The 18059-nt window shown below is 41.5% G+C and overlaps 1 protein-coding gene across 3 annotated transcripts; it reads left to right on the top strand.

Moving 5' to 3' along the window:
- Positions 1-1191: 1191 nt before the first annotated feature.
- On the top strand, positions 1192-16391 carry hsd3b7 (hydroxy-delta-5-steroid dehydrogenase, 3 beta- and steroid delta-isomerase). 3 transcript variants are annotated; one of them, XM_084186718.1, is made up of 7 exons: positions 1192-1470; positions 5540-5805; positions 9640-9795; positions 11150-11258; positions 12784-12883; positions 14954-15116; positions 15286-16391. In XM_084186718.1, exons 2-7 carry the CDS (start codon positions 5646-5648, stop codon positions 15696-15698), a joined length of 1101 nt encoding a protein of 366 aa, XP_084042844.1. In that variant the 5' UTR covers positions 1192-1470; positions 5540-5645; the 3' UTR covers positions 15699-16391. The 3 variants fall into 3 exon arrangements, with proteins under 3 accessions (XP_084042844.1, XP_084042843.1, XP_084042842.1); XM_084186717.1 differs by lacking the exon at positions 1192-1470 and adding an exon at positions 5324-5447; XM_084186716.1 differs by lacking the exon at positions 1192-1470 and adding an exon at positions 5371-5461.
- The last annotated feature ends 1668 nt before the right edge of the window (positions 16392-18059 follow it).

The raw sequence follows: 18059 nt of genomic DNA, 5'->3' as shown, positions 1-18059 counted from the left end.
AAACGTCGGCAAAAAAAACATAATTCAATTGTTGCCAGCAGCACAGTTAGTCACCAACGATCTCAATTTTCATAGTCCTAAAGCAATATTAAGCAAACACAACATTCGCTGTGTGTGAGTGTCTGTCAGTGAAATGTAAATCTCTATCCTGATTGCCTAGTCACTTTTACCCCTACCTACATGTAAATATATTACCTCAACTACCTGGTACCCCTGCACATTGACTCAGTACTGGTAATTCTTATAGCCTCATAATTTTTTGTTACCATTTCCTTTTTTATTTAGCTAATTTTTGTTACTTTTTAACTCTGCATTGTTGGGAAAGGGCTCATAAGTAAGCATTTCACGGTAAAGTGTACCACTGTTGTATTTGCCGCATGTGAGAAATACAATTTGATTTGATTTGAAGCTCATGCGCAGAAATACGTCATTGGGTCTAACGGTCATCTCGTGCGGAACTGCACATGTGCAGGCCGTCAAATCAAAGGCACTCCTTCGATATAAAGTTGTTTTTGACTAACATGAAAATGTGTCAGTTTGTCCCTTTCACAAGGTTGGCGTACCAGAATACATGTTTTACATCAGTAGTTGACACAAAGTGCTTATATAGAAACCCTGTCTAAAACCCCAAAGAGCAAGCAATGCAGATGTAGATGCACGGTGGCTAGGAAAAACTCCATAGAAAGGAACCAGGCTCTGAGGTGTGGCCAGTCCTCTTCTGGCTGTGCTGGGGGGAGATTATAAGAGTATATGGCCATTAAGGCCAGATCGTTCTTCAAGATTTTCAAATGTAGCTCAGTTGGTAAAGCATGGCGCTTGTAACGCCAGGGTAGTGGGTTCGATCCCCGGGACCACCCATACATAAAAAATGTATGCACGCATGACTAAGTCGCTTTGGATAAAAGCGTCTGCTAAATGGCATATTATAAAATAGCCTACCCAGCTCTGCTAGGGTGAGTAAAATGGTCAGAGTGAGGTTCTCTCATTTGTATCTGGAAGTAGCTAGCTAGCAAGCTAACCAACTTTAGCCAGTTAGCTTGGGCCTTGAATTGGGTTGTGAGGTCAGAACGCTCCGGAGATCGAAACGCTCTGAATATACAAACGGACAATAAACAAATTAATTGGACCAGCGCTGTCCCGGGTGTCGCAAAGAGTTATGGGATATTAGATTTCCATTTTCTAAATCATTATCTGCAATCTAGCTTTCAGGTGGGAGGTACGAGTCCGTAGCGGAATATCCATATAGGGTCGTCAACCACGGACAATTACTGGATGGCTGATCCCTGTTGGATAGCTGTTACAAAGGGATTTTGTAATGCATAGTAGTCTTTTTGATATCGTCTTCTCCTATCCTGTGTGGTACTATACTGTATGTCATCAGGGTGAGTGTGCATAGTGGAACGCGTACAGGAACTTGCAGGCTTGCCGGAAACGGCAATGCCCTCGTGCATAGAGAGGAGACAACAGAAGGTACGTTTGTCAGTCAAGTTCAACCTGAAAAACGATATGTTTCCTGTGTGTGTGTGTGTGTGTGTGTGTGTGTGTGTGAGAGCGAGCGAGAGAGAAATAGATGCAAAATGTAGTGTCAGAGAAGGAGGAAACACGAATAAGGAAGACGTGACCTAGTATGGAACTGGGTTTGCATAAGTACATATTGGTTAACATGAGTTCAATCACCCTTGTTATAGAAGCACAGAGTTCATGAGGTTAAAAAAAGAACTGAAAACCAGCTCAGAAAATGCATACTTCTTCTCCACATGATTGTCTGTCTGTAAAGTTGCATCATGTAAAATAATTTACAAAACTATGTGAAGCCAAAGTTGTAAAACCATAATTAGGGTGGGTAGTGCTCAGCTGGGAAATGTGATAAATTATTATTTATTGAATGTTTATCATTAATCCATTTAGCCTCATGGGAGATACATAATTGAATGAGCATAACCCAAACACCATGGATAAATTATTTACTGGAATTGTATCTGTTTGACTTTGTTTTGAAGCATCTAGCGGCCATCAAAATTAAAGAAATGGCTCTGTGAGGTTTCTCCCTACCTAGGACACTTACAAGCTTGGCCTGTTGTTTTTGGGGCACTTTGTGACAAATGCATTTTAAAATAATAATTTGCCATCTTCATTGATAGTTGATCTAGATCGTCAAAATCAATTATAGTCCACATTCAACCAAATCAGTGAGACTGTTTAGCAGATGATCAATGGTAACTTAAAGTTCAGGACGGGTATTATGAGGCTGTTGGTGTTTAACCAGTAAATACTGTCTGATTCCGCGCTGTGAGTAATATACTGTCATTTAACCTGGCAATGACAATGTTTTGCGGTCAGCAGCTGAGACTATAGATAACTTGTCTGTGAATCATGTGACTGTCTGGAAATTTGCAAGGAATGGAAGTACAATACCATGTGTGTCACTTTCCATGAAGGCCTATGCTAGTACAATATCTGTAGCACAATATGTTGTCAATTCAAAGGTTGCTGTGTGCATGATTTATCAATTACAGGGCTGTTCAAGAAGGCCATTATTGCAACGGCGATTTGGAGGAAGGATCAAGGACAAAGAATGGACCCAGAGAGATGTTGGATGAATGGCCATATTGTTTAAACAGGAGAAGAACAATCTCCTCTGACATTTTATATGATATTCAATCCAGTCCAGTCAGAGAGAAAGAATGAAAGGAAGCAATACTTTTTCAGATCACTGGGGCTGTCTCCCTCATTGCCCCAGACTGACAGGCAGTAGCGGTGCGTGGGTAAAATCATTGAGCAAGCCAAGCCTGTAAAAAAGCCATATTACAACCTATGTTGTGATAATTGCGTTGTTTGCTCTATAGCAATTAGTTAAAACGCCACCTTGATATACAATAAGGCCATGACAACAAAAAGACAACAGTCACACAGTGGCGGAATAAATTCAACTACACATACTGTTTGTTTAATCACAGAACTGGAGAGCAACATCTGTGTGAAGTCCACAAAGCAAATATTGCATGTAACAAACAGTTATATCACCTGCAGCATGGTCAAGCAAGTTAACGTTTTCAACAGTTTATTAAATAAACAACTACTGATTTTAGAACCACAGAGTTACCGCAAGTCAGCACAAAGACAACAGGAGCACTGCCTCCGCCATTCCAGCACCAATTCAACTTACACATTTGAACATAATAAAATCAACAAGGCTATATATGCTTAGTTTAATACACTGAAAACAAACTTAAAGATAACGAAAACAATTTAGTCCAATCGATGTTGTTAAATATCATGTGGCTGTCCATGGTACTGATTTCTGTGTGTGTGTGTGCGCAAGTAAAACAAAACATGTTGACTCACCCTACTTGTAGACTAGTTGAACGCCAATGCCATCCTCCTCTCTTTCATGTCGGCAAATCGGTCTATGGCTCTGTCATACACTTAGTTTTTGTTGTCATAGGTTACCTAACTAAAATGCTTGCTAGCCTAACTGCCTGGCATGGCCAACAATGAACCAGCTAAGTTAGCTAGCTAGTTAGTTAACGTGAGCCTACTAGGCTACACATTGAACTTCAATCTTCTCGGGCCAGTGGCACAACATATTAATTTATGGTTAGATCAGAATCGCCGTCATAATCATTGGCCTGTACAGAGAATTAAGTAAAAACAACAAGTCCAAATCCCCATCTCCATTCATGGCTTAGGAAAGGGCTGATTTAGCAAGCTAGTTACTGCAGGACATCAACACAAGCAGACCAGAAACAGACACGGTTATCTGAAAATAACGTTTTGTTTAGGAAGTTATTTGAATGGTCTGAAGCCAAATCCAAACTGACATTCAAATAGCTACCCTTTGCCTTGATGACAGCTTTGCACACTCTTGGCATTCTCTCAACCAGCTTCACCTGGAATGCTTTTCCAACAGTCTTGAAGGAGTTCCTACATATGCAGAGCACTTGTTGGCTGCTTTTCCTTCACTCTGCGGTCCGACTCATCCCAAACCATCTCAATTTGGTTGAGGTTGGGGGATTGTGGAGGCCAGTCATCTGATGCAGTACTCCATCACTCTTTTTCTTGGTAAAATAGCCCTGAAAAACAAGTGATAGTCCCACTAAGCCCAAACTAGATGGGATGGTGTATCGCTGCAGAATGCTGTGGCAGCCATGCTGGTTAAGTGTGCCTTGAATTCTAAATAAATCACAGACAGTGTCACCAGCAAAGCACCCCCACACCATAACACCTCCTCCTCCATGCTTTACGGTGGGAAATACACATGCGGAGATCATCCGTTCACCCACATCGCGTCTCACAAAGACACAGCGATTTGAACCAAAAATCTCAAATTTGGACTACAGACCAAAGGACATATTTCCACCGGTCTAATGTCCATTTCTCATGTTTCTTGGCCCAAGCAGGTCTCTTCTTCTTATTGGTGTCCTTTAGTAGTGGTTTCTTTGCAGCAATTAGTGTCTTTTACTTGAACTCTGTGAAGCATTTATTTGGGCTGCAATTTCTGAGGCTGGTAACTCTAATGAATTTATCCTCTACAGCAGAGGTAACTCTGGGTCTTCCATTCCTGTGGCGTTCCTCATGAGAGCCAATTTCATCATAGTGCTTGATGGTTTTTGTGACTGCACTTGATGAAGCTTTAAAAGTTGTTGAAATCTTCCATATTGACTGACCTTAAAGTACTGATGGACTGTCGTTTGTCTTTGCTTTTTTGAGCTGTTCTTGCCATAATATGGACGTGGTCTTTTACCAAATATGGCTATCTTCTGTATTCCCCCCCCCAAGGGTGGCTATTTGAATATATTTTAATTTGTTTAACACTTTTTTTGGTTACTACATGATTCCATGTGTTAGTTTTGATGTCTTCACTATTATTCAACAATGTAGAAAATAGTAAAAATAAAGAAAAACCATGACTGAGTAGCTGTTCTAAAACTTTTGACCAGTAGTGTATATAGTATATATTTAATTATTTTGTTTCATTCAGTTCCCTTTGACCTGCAGTGTTGGAGCTCAGAGTTTAAGAATTTCACTGTACCCTGCAATCTGACTAATCAACTCTAATCTAACCATGGTGGCATATAGCCTTTCTATGGTTAGCATACATTAAAACGAGCAAACCTAACGAGTTGATTTGCCTTTCTTTGATGATAGTGTTTGTTCAAAGTCGAAGGGCAGCAATTAAGCCCAGTGAAGGGGAGTAGTTTACGATCGCTGTGTACAGATCGATCAGGGCTGCGTTCAATACGTTTTTACGTTCTGGAACGTTCGATTGAACGGAGACGGTGCTGTACTGAACGAACAGTTGAAAAACGAGGAGGGTTGTGGGTTGGGGAACGCTGTCAGCATGGCCACTTCCCTTTAAAAACGTCACTCATTGCTTCAAGCCACACGTCGCCACATCTACCAAACCGGAGCAAACATACCTCAGTCTGTTCAATAACGTTTTGGGAGTATGTGTCGTTAAGTACGTTTAAGAGAACTGAACGCACCTCTCTCCCTCGCTCTCCCTGCCTCCTAACATTTTTTATCTCCCCTCTTTTAGAACATTGGATCACGGAGGGGGTTGTAGAAGATCAACAAGAACGACGACTCAGTAACTAATCAACCAAACATCAATTAGTGATAGTAGCAACTAGCAACAGTGAAGAATGTCGACTAAAGAACGGGGTCTGGTTTATGTAGTCACAGGGGGCTGTGGGTTCCTCGGACAACACCTGTTACATGTCCTTTTGGAGAAAGAGGATGCGGTAACGGAAATTCGACTTTTTGACAAACACATCGACTCAAGTTTAAATGGCCACAGCACAGGTAAAGCTAAAATATATGCTTGAAACATAAATTGTAAATGTCTGGCAGTTCACTGACATGCTCAAACCCCGTCTGTAGTTTTCTTGTCTAATAATGTTTTATGCATATTTAATTGGCATAACCATACACCACATGGGGCTGCTGAGGGTAGAACGGCTCATAATAATGGCCAGAAAGGAGCAAATGGAATGGCATCAAACACATGGAAACCATGTGTTTGATGTATTTGTTAACATTGCACTCACTCCTGCTCCATTTACATTTTACATTTTAGTCATTTAGCAGACGCTCTTATCCAGAGCGACTTACAGTTAGTAAAATTTTATTTTTTTATACTGAGTACAAATGTTTTTTTTGTTTTTGTAACAAATTTAAGCTAAAACATTTGTAAATGCATTTATATATCATGAAACATAAGACATTTTCATTTAACATAGGTCTATAAATTATTTCATCCTCTTCATTTGTCTATTTTCAATAAATTATCATAGCTTCAAAAGACTATATACCAAATGGTGGTGTTTACAATTAGGTTGTAGTGTAGTGGACTGGTTTAACCAAGATAGCTGTCCAAAATCTCAGTATTAAGCACAACTGCAAAAAACTACAAACATCTAGGTTATAATGACAATGTTAGTTGTCAGCATCAGTGTACAATTCCCAGGACTGGGCTTAAGACACTACTGCCAAACCTGAACTTGTTGTTGTAGCACTTGAAAGTCTGGTATAGAAGCTCCAGTCATTACCACAAGCCTGTTCTCCCCAATTAAGGTGTCACCAACCTCCTGTGCCATACACCTCAACTGGTTTGCAGTTGTGGGACTGGTAGAGTTTTAAACATGAAAGTTCAGCTACTCTTAATCCTTATTCATGATGACAATTATTCTTTGGCTAAGCTACTCCTAGCAAGACATATAGCGGCTCATGTGGGCAAGACCTGTAATCTTGAATGTCCAGGGGTTTATGCCCTGAGAAGAGGTGGGGTGTCAACTCTTCAGTGATTGAACAGTTAGGGTCTTTATCTACCTTAGCACATTGAAATGCTTGACTGAAACTGAAATAACCTAGACTAGAATCACATAAACCTTTACCCACATACATACCCAATCAAATATATTCTGGATATCAGCTGTATTCCATCCAAACTCTCTTTTCTGACACCCTTTATTTTTGTCTTACACCTTTCTTACTCATATTCTCAGGCATAATAACATTCACATTGAATTGAGTAACTTTGTACAAACTTCTATTCCATTGTCAGTCTTCACTACAGAAACAGAGCCATAGAGGTGGAGAGTAGGTAGATGGACTGAGAGGAAGAGATGGGAGAGCTGAAAGCCATATACATACTATAGTGTGACAGAGAGATGAGAGTTGGCAGATGTCACTGAAAGGGAAATGTTAGGATAGTAAAAGACACACTCAGCTGAGGTCACTTCTACATCTGCATTGCTTGCTGTTTGGGGTTTTAGGCTGGATTTCTGTATAAGCACTTTCTGACATCTGCTGATGTAAAAAGGGCATTATAACTACATTTGATTTGACTGCATTGGCCTGCATGAACAATGTCATAACATGATGGGGTCATGGACACCGAGATGGCCAACACCCCTCCTAATTCCATTTCCTGTCCTTGAACACTGCAGCCGGCCTATGTCATTTCCCATAACCTGTGACATGTCACTGTCATCATAACAGGAATCTCCACCTGCACCCTGTCACCTTGTGTGATTGTTAGGTGACTGTTAGGGCGGTATGTGGAGAAGGTTGTGCTCATCACAGAGTGTCAGGGGTTTGTTTAGACAGAGCCTTCCTCCAAACTCATTGATACAAGATCAGTCCATAGATGTGGCTTGACTGATGAGCTAAATACATGGCATTGATTACAAATTAAATCGCTCATATAGGCTTACATTGTTAGTCTTTTACCTCTCATTGTATCTTACCTCTATTGCCATAGGCTACGTCCAGGTAATATTAGAACACCTTGTTTTCACTTAAATACTAAACATATATATTTTTCCCCTGGTGGGAATATGCTTTTCATGTTGAGCGGATGTAGGGGCTGAGGAGGAGTTTGCTTTTGCATTCAATGGAACAAACTCTTTGTATACAATTCATTATGTAGGCCAGGGGTATTCACCTCTCACCCTACAAGGTCTGGAGCCTGCTGGTTTTCTGCTCAACCTGATTAATAATTGTACCCACCTGTTGTCCCAGGTCTAAATCAGTCCCTGATTAGAGGGGAACAATGACAAAACGCAGTGGAGCTGGCTTTGAGGTCCAGACTTGAGTTTGAGGGACGTAGGCTATTCCAAGGCATGCACAAAGCCTGGTGGCTGGTAGTATTCATATAGCCCAGCCAGGGGGAGACCTATAGTACACTTTATGTAATCAGAGCTCATAGTCTAGTTCTAATCTCACTGTAACAGTGAAAAGATCAACAAGATGTTGTGATTGAATGAGATTTGCAACTTAACATTGAGCCTTTGCTTGGAATGTTTCTAAAGTATTTGCATGCTGTAGGTTCTCTTTAGATATGAAGCATAGAAATGTTTTCACAGAAGGTGTATGAGTGATTAAAACGATAAACAAAACAAACCATGAATTTAACTTTGTTATTGGTGTATATGTTGCGTAGCGTGGGAACCGCTGCGGCTCCCGAGTGGCGCAACGGTCTAAGGCACTGCATCTCAGTGCTAGAGGCGTCACCACAGACCCTGGTTCGATTCCAGGCTTTATCACAATCCGGCCGTGGTTGGGAGTCCCATAGGGCGGCGCACAATTGGCCCAGCGTCGTCCGGGTTTGGCCGGGGTAGGCCGTCATTGTAAATAAGAATTTGTTCTTAACTGACTTTCCTAGTTAAATAAAGGTACAAAAATAAATAATAATCTAATTTAGTTACAGTAGCCTAGTAAGAGAGGGGCTTGTGAACTTCAGAGAACGAGGTTGACTGAAGCGTTCACTTCCTGTAATTACGTCATTTACAGTTGCTGTAATTATAAACCCTAGCTTTAGTTTGGTTCAATGGAAATCATCAAAGTGTGTGCTACACAACCAAGCCACTGAGGCAGAGCTAAAAGAGAGAGCTGCTGTAGTGTGACTTCAAGGCAAGAGTGTGTTTTTTAAGAGTCGGGACCATTCCTGTGGTTACTTGGACTCCAGCCCCATCCTGGCTTCACGGTCATCAGATATATTTCAAGGCCATGATCTAGATAAGCCAAGCCAGGGACAGCACATTGAGAATAGGGGCAGCTTCTTTTCCATCTTATCATTCCAAGAATGAAAGACAGAACAAACAGACAATTGCTCTCAAAAGACACATTTGTGAAGAACGTGTTGTGAGAATTTGTTGTGACCCACCTACCGGTATTACAATAAACATAAAGAACTTGTATGAAAATACGTTTAATTGTGATGGGGTGATTGGGTATTTGTAGCAACATCAGATTACATTTTTTTCCAGAGACAGAGAGAAATAGTTCCTCAGTGGACCCAGCTCTTGTTAGGTTGCTAGGCAATGTAGGATCCGATTTAGAGGAAACAAATTAACACTCAAAGTCAAATAATAATTAATATAGCCATGGAAACATGCTTAGAAAGGCTTGGTTCCTCCCCAAACACAACATATGTACCTAGATATTCTAACTAGAATATGTTTGATTATTCTGTACATGATGTCCATGTCTTGTTGTCCAATCTCAATCTAGGATCAATTGTATTATTGTGCAATGTAGATCAGGTTATAGATATCTCATTCCAGTGAAAACTATCTATTTTACACTATGCCTAACATCTATTCTCCCTCTCTTCCCCCTTCTCTCCACCCTCAGAGCGGGTAAAGGTGGTGGTGACGCAGGGGGACATTACAGATTACTCCAGTGTCCTGGAGGTGTCCAAGGGGGCAGACCTGGTCATCCACACGGCCAGCCTGGTGGATGTCTGGCACAGAGTCCCTGAGACAGTCATCCAGGCTGTGAATGTTCAAGGTAAGTGTTCAGACACAGCAATAACGTTCACTGGCCCAAAGTACTTAGCACCTCTGAATGTAATTTGCGTACCGAGTGCGCGCCAATTTTACATGTAGAATCGCATAAAAATGTTTGGCAGTCAGACGTCTGCAGCGGGTGGTCCCTAAAACACAGCGCGCTGAACGGTGGGCAGACAAACACTAGATCAACACTTGGTGCGATGTGTGGAAGCCTTAAGCCACAGGAGGATTTACGAAGAAGGGAATGGAAAATATGTAGAGAAGAAGGAAAGGAAAAGGGAAAGAAGAGGTTGCCTTGGAGATAATTGATGAGAGAAGGAGACAAACAAAGGATGGATGGGTTGTCTTGACTGCAAATGAATACAACAGCAGCAACGTTATGGAGAAATAGTACTCTCAATAAAGCTCTGTTCCAAAACCCATTAAATAGTGTTCCCTAAAGTTAACCCTGCCCAGAGAATTATAGGCTATGAGTTTGAGTGATTCATGGCATAACCCACGTTTTTCCTGTATGCCTGTCGCCTCTCCCTTCCTATAGTGCCTGGTGTTTTCCTCTGAACATCCTGACAATAATAGTGCCACTTGAGTCTGTTAACGGGTGTCAACTACAACAATGGTTTTATAGTGAGCAAACATAAACATAGAGAAATAATGACCTTATTTGTGTATGTAGTGGGTAAATGTGTGTGTGAGTCTCCATGAGAGGGCCTGTTTAGTTATTGTGTGTGTGTGTGTGCGCTTGCCATGAGTCTTTTACAGCCATTTCAAACTCATCTCAAAAGGTTTTACATCTCACGATAACGTTAGTGCCAGCCTGTCAGGTGGTTTTCATGCAACTGAATTACCAACAAACTCACATTACTGAAGCGAATCAGCTGCTCTCCCAGTGATCCACTGCAAGTCATCTGGTTTCTATTAAACTAACTACACTGACACTTTGTTTCCAGTTTGTGGTTATTCTATGTGTTCCCCGTCTGGTGGGTGTGGTGTCTCACTGTCCCAGATCTGGGCATCTGTCCCATAGTTCTGCTCTTCGTCTCTTGGAAACTGTGACAAACATTTTCCTCACAGGTATAGCCGTTTGTATGAGTTAGTGTAATTACTGTATATCAGATGTAATGTTTCAAAACCTTCTAGGATGTTTGTGTTGAGCTCTGAGAAAACACATTTATCATCCAGGGCTAGTTCATCGTCTGCCAACATCTCTGACCAGATGTTCTGCACGCACTTCCTGTTGACCGCATCACACCCTGGCCCTTTCTTTCTGCAATCAAATCAATGATAATCTCTAGTTATTGTCCTCTAGAATGTTTCTCAATATTTTTCTCTTCCTCTCTCCGTTTCTCTAACAGGAACTGTGAATGTGATCAATGCCTGTGTGGAGAATGGTATCCAGTATCTGGTCTACACCAGCAGCATGGAGGTGGTCGGCCCCAATGTGAAAGGAGACCCCTTTATCAGGTAGAGTTTTATTTAATTTATCGGTTTCTCCTTAGGCTTTCATCTGCATATTTTTCCTCTTTCCACTAAATCGCTACCTCTCCTCCATCTGTCTTTGTCTAGCCCATATGGTAGAGATTTCCCTTATCTGTATTATATCAGGCATGTGACTGTTTATTATTTTCTGATTTCTCTATGAACTCATATGTCTCTATTCCTCCATAATTCTCCATCGAGAGAAATGTACTGCGAGGAGAGATACATAAAGAGGTAGATACAGTGAGGGGGAAAAAGTATTTGATCCCCTGCTGATTTTGTACGTTTGCCCACTGACAAAGAAATGATCAGTCTATAATTTGAATGGTAGGTTTATTTGAACAGTGAGAGACAGAATAACAACAACAAAATCCAGAAAAACGCATGTCAAAAATGTTATAAATTGATTTGCATTTTAATGAGGGAAATAAGTATTTGACCCCTCTACAAAACATGACTTAGTACTTGGTGGCAAAACCCTTGTTGGCAATCACAGAGGTCAGACGTTTCTTGTAGTTGGCCACCAGATTTGCACACATCTCAGGAGGGATTTTGTCTCTTCAACACGCTTTCAACACCTTGTAGAGTCCATGCCCCGACGAATTAAGGCTGTTCGGAGGGCAAAAGGGGGTGCAACTCAATATTAGGAAGGTGTTCCTAATGTTTGGTAAACTCAGTGTATGTCATTGTGTGTTATTATAGGTCTGGTATTTGAACTTGCCCTCTGTCTGTGTTTAGGAATGTACGTATCACATATGGTCCCTATAAGAAGATAAGTGGGTAGGTGATTAAGATGATGACAGTCAGTAGTAGCTATGATGAACATCACAGGATAGAATTCATCTGCACCATTGAATTGAAGCTGCACATTGCCAGTTCAGTATGAACATAGCCAGGCCAATGTACTTTGCAATGCTGTGTGATGACGTCAGAAAAACTGTGTGGCAACAGTAACTCAATCATAATAACAGGTAGAGCCCTGTGTTAGGTAATAGGCTCAGGTACACAACACCTTAGTAATAAGTGGACTGGAAGGGAGTTAGAGAAACACGTTTCTATTAAAGCACTGTCTGGTTATACCTGCTTTAGGTTGGCAGGTGCTGGGAGGCTTTGATGTTTTTGTGTAGTCATAACATTTCAGATGCAGTTAAAAACACAAGTCATACCAAGGAATTAGAGTGAAAGAGAGGGGGGGGATGAGGGAAATAGTTGATCACCAGCCAAGCCTGAAATCGTCCTGCCAGCTGTCACGCGTTGATAACTTGAACATATTTTCCAGATGCTGACAGAGACCGACAGATGCGCACACACACAAAAACACTGTGGGTTTGCATATGTGTTTGGCATTCTCTTCCTTTTCACATCACCTAAAGCACTCACAGTACCTGGAACAATGTCTGCCAGTCTTTGCCGGCATGACTGGCTTTGCTAAAATATTCACAGAAACAACACCATGAAAACTGCCAATGTTTCCCCCCCCCCCCCCCCCCCTCCTCTCTTTCATGCACAGAGGTGATGAAGACACGGTGTACAATGTTTATCATGAGATGCCCTACCCCAGGAGCAAGGCCAAGGCAGAGAAACTGGTGCTGGAGGCCAACGGCAATAAGGTACTTGTATTAACACATCACACCTCATACAAAGATGCGGTAATAACACACACACACAGACCAACTCATGGTACCTTTAATGGTACCATCATTAATAGACTGATTCAGATAGGGAATCCCTTTATTCAGATACTTATTTTCTCTCTATTTGACTGAACTGCTCAAATAGGTACCACAGAACACAAATATACAGTGGCCTGTGAAAGTATTCACCCCCCCCCCCCTTGGCATTTTTTACATTTTGCTGCCTTACAACCTGGAATTAAAATTGTTTTTGGGGGGGTTTGTATCATTTGATTTACACAACATGCCTACCACTTTGAAGATGCAAAATATTTTTTCTTGTGAAATAAGACAAAAAAACAGAACTTGAGCGTGCATAACTATTCACCCCCCCCAAAGTCAATACTTTGTAGAGCCACCTTTTGCAGCAATTACAGCTGCAAGTCTCTTGGGGTATGTCTCTATAAGCTTGGCACATCTAGCCACAGGGATTTTTGCCCATTCTTCAAGGCAAAACTGCTCCAGCTCCTTCAAGTTGGATGAGTTCCGCTGGTGTACAGCAATCTTTAAGTCATACCACAGACTCTCAATTGGATTGAGGTCTGGGTTTTGACTAGGCCATTCCAAGACATTTAAATGTTTCCCCTTAAACCACTTGAGTGTTGCTTTAGCAGTATGCTTAGGGTCATTGTCCTGCTGGAAGGTGAACCTCCGTCCCAGTCTCAAATCTCTGGAAGACTGAAACAGGTTTCCCTCAAGAATTTCCCTGTATTTAGCGCCATACATCATGCCTTCAATTCTGACCAGTTTCCCAGTCCCTGACGATGAAAAACATCCCCACAGCATGATGCTGCCACCACCATGCTTCACTGTGGGGATGGTGTTCTCGGGGTGATGAGAGGTGTTGGGTTTTCGCCAGACATAGCGTTTTCCTTGATGGCCAAAAAGCTCAATTTTAGTCTCATCTGACCAGAGTACCTTCTTCCATATGTTTGGGGAGTCTCCCACATGCCTTTTGGCGAACACCAAACGTGTTTGATTATGTTTTTTCTTTAAGCAATGGCTTTTTTCTGGCCACTCTTCCATAAAGCCCAGCTCTGTGGAGTGTACAGCTTAAAGTGGTCCTATGGACAGATACTCCAATCTCCGCTGTGGAGCTTTGCAGCTCCTTTAGGGTTATCTTTGGTATCTTTGTTGCCTCTGATTAATGCCCTCCTTGCCTGGTCCGTGAGTTTTGGTGGGCGGCCCTCTCTTGGCAGGTTTGGTGTGGTGCCATATTCTTTCAATTTTTTAATAATGGATTTAATGGTGCTCCGTGGGATGTTCAAAGTTTCTGATATTTTTTTTAACCCAACCCTGATCTGTACTTCTCCACAACTTTATCCCTGACCTGTTTGGAGAGCTACTTGGTCTTCATGGTGCCGCTTGCTTGGTGGTGCCCCTTGCTTAGTGGTGTTGCAGACTCTGGGGCCTTTCAGAACAGGTGTATATATATATATATACTGAGATCATGTGACACTTAGATTGCACACAGGTGGACTTTATTTAACTAATTATATTACTTCTGAAGGTAATTGGTTGCACCAGATCTTATTTAGGGGCTTCATAGCAAAGGGGGTGAGTACATATGCACACACCACTTTTCCGTTATACATTTTTTTCATTTCACTTCACCAATTTGGACTGTTTTGTGTATGTCCATTACATGAAATCTAAATAAAACTCCACTTAAATTACAGGTTGTAATGCAACAAAATAGGAAAAACGCCAAGGGGGATGAATAATTTTGCAAGGCACTGTACTATAGTAATCCATGAAAAAAATGTTTTGGAGCTGATGTTGCATGTAAGAATTTGTTGGCCAATTGGCATATTTGTGCAGTTACTCCGCACAAAAAAACGGTTTAAGTGTTCCCTTGTGACCTCGTGTGTTAGTCTACTCCACCCTTCTGTTGACATGTTGAGCATATTTGGGATTCTGGGTTTCAACACTGTTTTCCTTTCCCGTCCGCTCCCATCAGTTTCTAATGTTCTGTTACCACATCGTTCCTCTCCTTTCTCTGGCCAGGTGAATGGAGGGGCCTGCTTGTACACATGCTCCCTCCGTCCCACAGGGATCTATGGTGAGCAGCACCAGCTGATGAGGGACTTCTATCAGATTGGTGTGAGGACAGGGGGCTGGATCATTCGAGGCGTCCCACAGGACACGGAACATGGTCGTGTCTATGCAGGTGAGTCCTGAAACCCGTGCTGATCCCTAGCCACACCTACAAGATCTTTAAAGAGAAATCATGAGTCATCTTGTTAGCTGATTTTCTACTGGGCAGTTGGTTATGTACCAAGATGGCACCTTAACTAGTGGTATGCATGTTCTCAGCATAATTCTCCTTTTTTGTTCAGGCAACGTGGCTTGGATGCATCTGTTGGCTGCTCGCTCCCTGAGAGAGCGCCCCCAAAGGCTTGGAGGGGAGGTTTACTTCTGCTATGACGACTCACCCTACAAGAGTTATGAGGATTTCAACATGCAGTTCCTGTCTGGGTTCAACTTCCGCCAGGTTCGTGTGCCGCTGTTGGTGCTGTGGGTCGTGGCCTGCCTGAATGACCTGCTCCGCTGGGTGCTGAAACCTGTGTGCAGCTACACACCATTACTCAACCGCTACACACTCGCCGTGGCCAGCACCTCCTTCACAGTGGGTTCAGACAAGGCCCAGCGCCACTTCCAGTACCGCCCCCTCTATGACTGGGACCAGTGCAAGGCCCGCACACAGAGATGGGTGGACACATTTCCCTTCGCAGGCCCCAAGGAATCCTGATCTGGGCTGATCTGCTGGGCGGAACCTGGTCTGGGCTGAACCAATGCACCACACATCATAACCTGGAATGGATGGAGGAGTGAGAGGACTTTCTCTGATTTATATTCTCACTAGGTTTGCTCCATCATAAGCAGTATTATCATTACATGTATGCAAACGAACTCTTGACCCCTGAACTCTTAAACCCTGAACCATGACCTCCTGCACTTGTTCTTCAAAAATGTTGTTATTCCAGCTGAGTTATGTCCTCCTACCTGTCACTACTTGTGGCTAGCCTGTAGCTCCTCAGGCAAAATGATGAAAAGGCATGTTCCACACTGAAATGGGTCACTTATCCATCACATGAGACCCTTCCCAGCCCTTAATAAGAGATTATGCATTGGACATTCAATATAAATAGTTTGGGGCTTCATCGGACATTGCAATATCCATCTTCTTAAAAAAGGTGTAGATATGTGATTGTAGTCATAAAAGGGCATAGGTATGTGATATGGGAAAGCTGCTCATTAATTATTTTGAGTCTATCTTCAGCAATACACAGTGCAAAACATTGCTGTACATATTTCGCAATACATACATACATTAAAATGCAATACATTTTTCATAAAACATCATCACTACATAGACTTGATCTGTTTTTGTTGAGAAGAGTGCTGGTACAGAAAATAAGTATTAAACATGCATTAATGCACACAGAGAATATTGTTGTAATTATAAATGTCTGAATATGTTCTATGTGGTTGTAGAGTTTTATGAATCACCTGCTATACATTACTACTAAGGTGATTTTATAATCTGAATCCACTGCCAATAAATAAACAATATTTTCAAATTCATTTAAAAAAAACATTTGCCAGTGCAATTAGATTTTTAACTTCAGACAGAGAAAAGTTTAATTATATATTCCATACCTATTGACGATATTCTCATTTTGAGAAGTAGCATAACTTAAAGAGCAACTGAAGGCAATAAACAACTATTCTGGTAGAAAGTGGCCTATGTCTCAAACCAACTATAAATTGAAGAAATGAATATACAAATATTGAAAGCATTTCATGAGACAACTATAAAAGATGTGTTACATGAAAATATTGTCCCATTTACCATGTGTAATTTATTGACTGTCCCTAACCAGCCCCAGATATAGGCTATCCAAAGTCAAACCAATTTTGCCACGGTGGCACACCAGCCGGCTGATGCTAATTGGCGAAAGAAGTTGGCTAGCTTGCTAGCTAGTCTAGGCTTCTTCTAGACACAAGACCTTGTTCGACTGTTTCAAGTTATCTAAACGGTTGAGTGACTGTGTACTGTTTTGCCAGCATGAAAGTACAAATGCTTCCCACGTTCGAACATACACGAGACACCCAGTTGCATTTCCTAATGAGGAGAATTGAAACCAGGACTCAATCAGGAAGTTCAGTCCCCTTTAAAACAATAGACATACTTGGATCAAAGGGGAAGACGGGCTCGTGGTAAGGACTGAAGCGGAATTGGTGGAATGGTATCAAATACATCAAACACATGGTTTCCATGTGTTCGATGCCATTCCATTAGTGCCATTCCAGCCATTTATGAGCCATCCTCCCCCTGCAGCCTCCCGGGACTTGGAAACAATACTCTTTCTGTATTGAAATGAATATTGTATTGTATTTGTTTAATTCCAAATAAAAGTATTTTAATTCATACAAAGTTTTTTTTTTTTTTTTAGGTAAATATGATACTGTCAAAGACACAACACAAGGTCTTTCCTGAAAACGGCCTAGATCCAGAAACACATGGTGACTATGGTGACCTTGGAAACTGCAAGAGAAACTAAATCGAGAAACATATGGAACACATTACTCATTACACTTCCTTTACATAGTCCCTGTCGGTATTAGAACGTAGCGCCCCTGCCGCCTGTGGGGAAAACAAATGCAATTTTTTTGTTTTCTGCTTGTTTTAGTCAATTACAAAACTACATTTAAGAAAAGTACAAAGTCTAAAGATTACTTTTCAACATTGCCTGCTCCCAAGCGTTCTCTCTATTTAGAAATACGTAATATTGTAGGGAATCCCTCATGCCCCTTTTCATGACGGTGCTAGCAGCCACTTGAGTGAGTGCCAGCTTGCTAGCCAAGACCAACAACACAAACAAATGGACTATACAGCTACAAGTAATCAGTGGAGTTACAAACAGACTATACTATGAACAAAAATATAAACGAAATATGCAAAAAATTCAACGATTTTACTGAGTAACAGTTCATGTAAGGAAATCAGTCTATGGATTTCACATGACTGGGAATACAGATATGCATCTGTTGGTCATAGATACCTTAACAAAAAAGGTAGGGGTGTGGATCAGAAAACCAGTCAGTA

This window comes from Coregonus lavaretus (genome assembly GCF_964263955.1).
Source record: "Coregonus lavaretus genome assembly, chromosome: 2".
NCBI classification, from domain to species: Eukaryota; Metazoa; Chordata; class Actinopteri; order Salmoniformes; family Salmonidae; genus Coregonus; species Coregonus lavaretus.
Note: the sequence above shows the minus strand (reverse complement) of the source record. Positions and strands in the feature narration are given on the sequence as shown.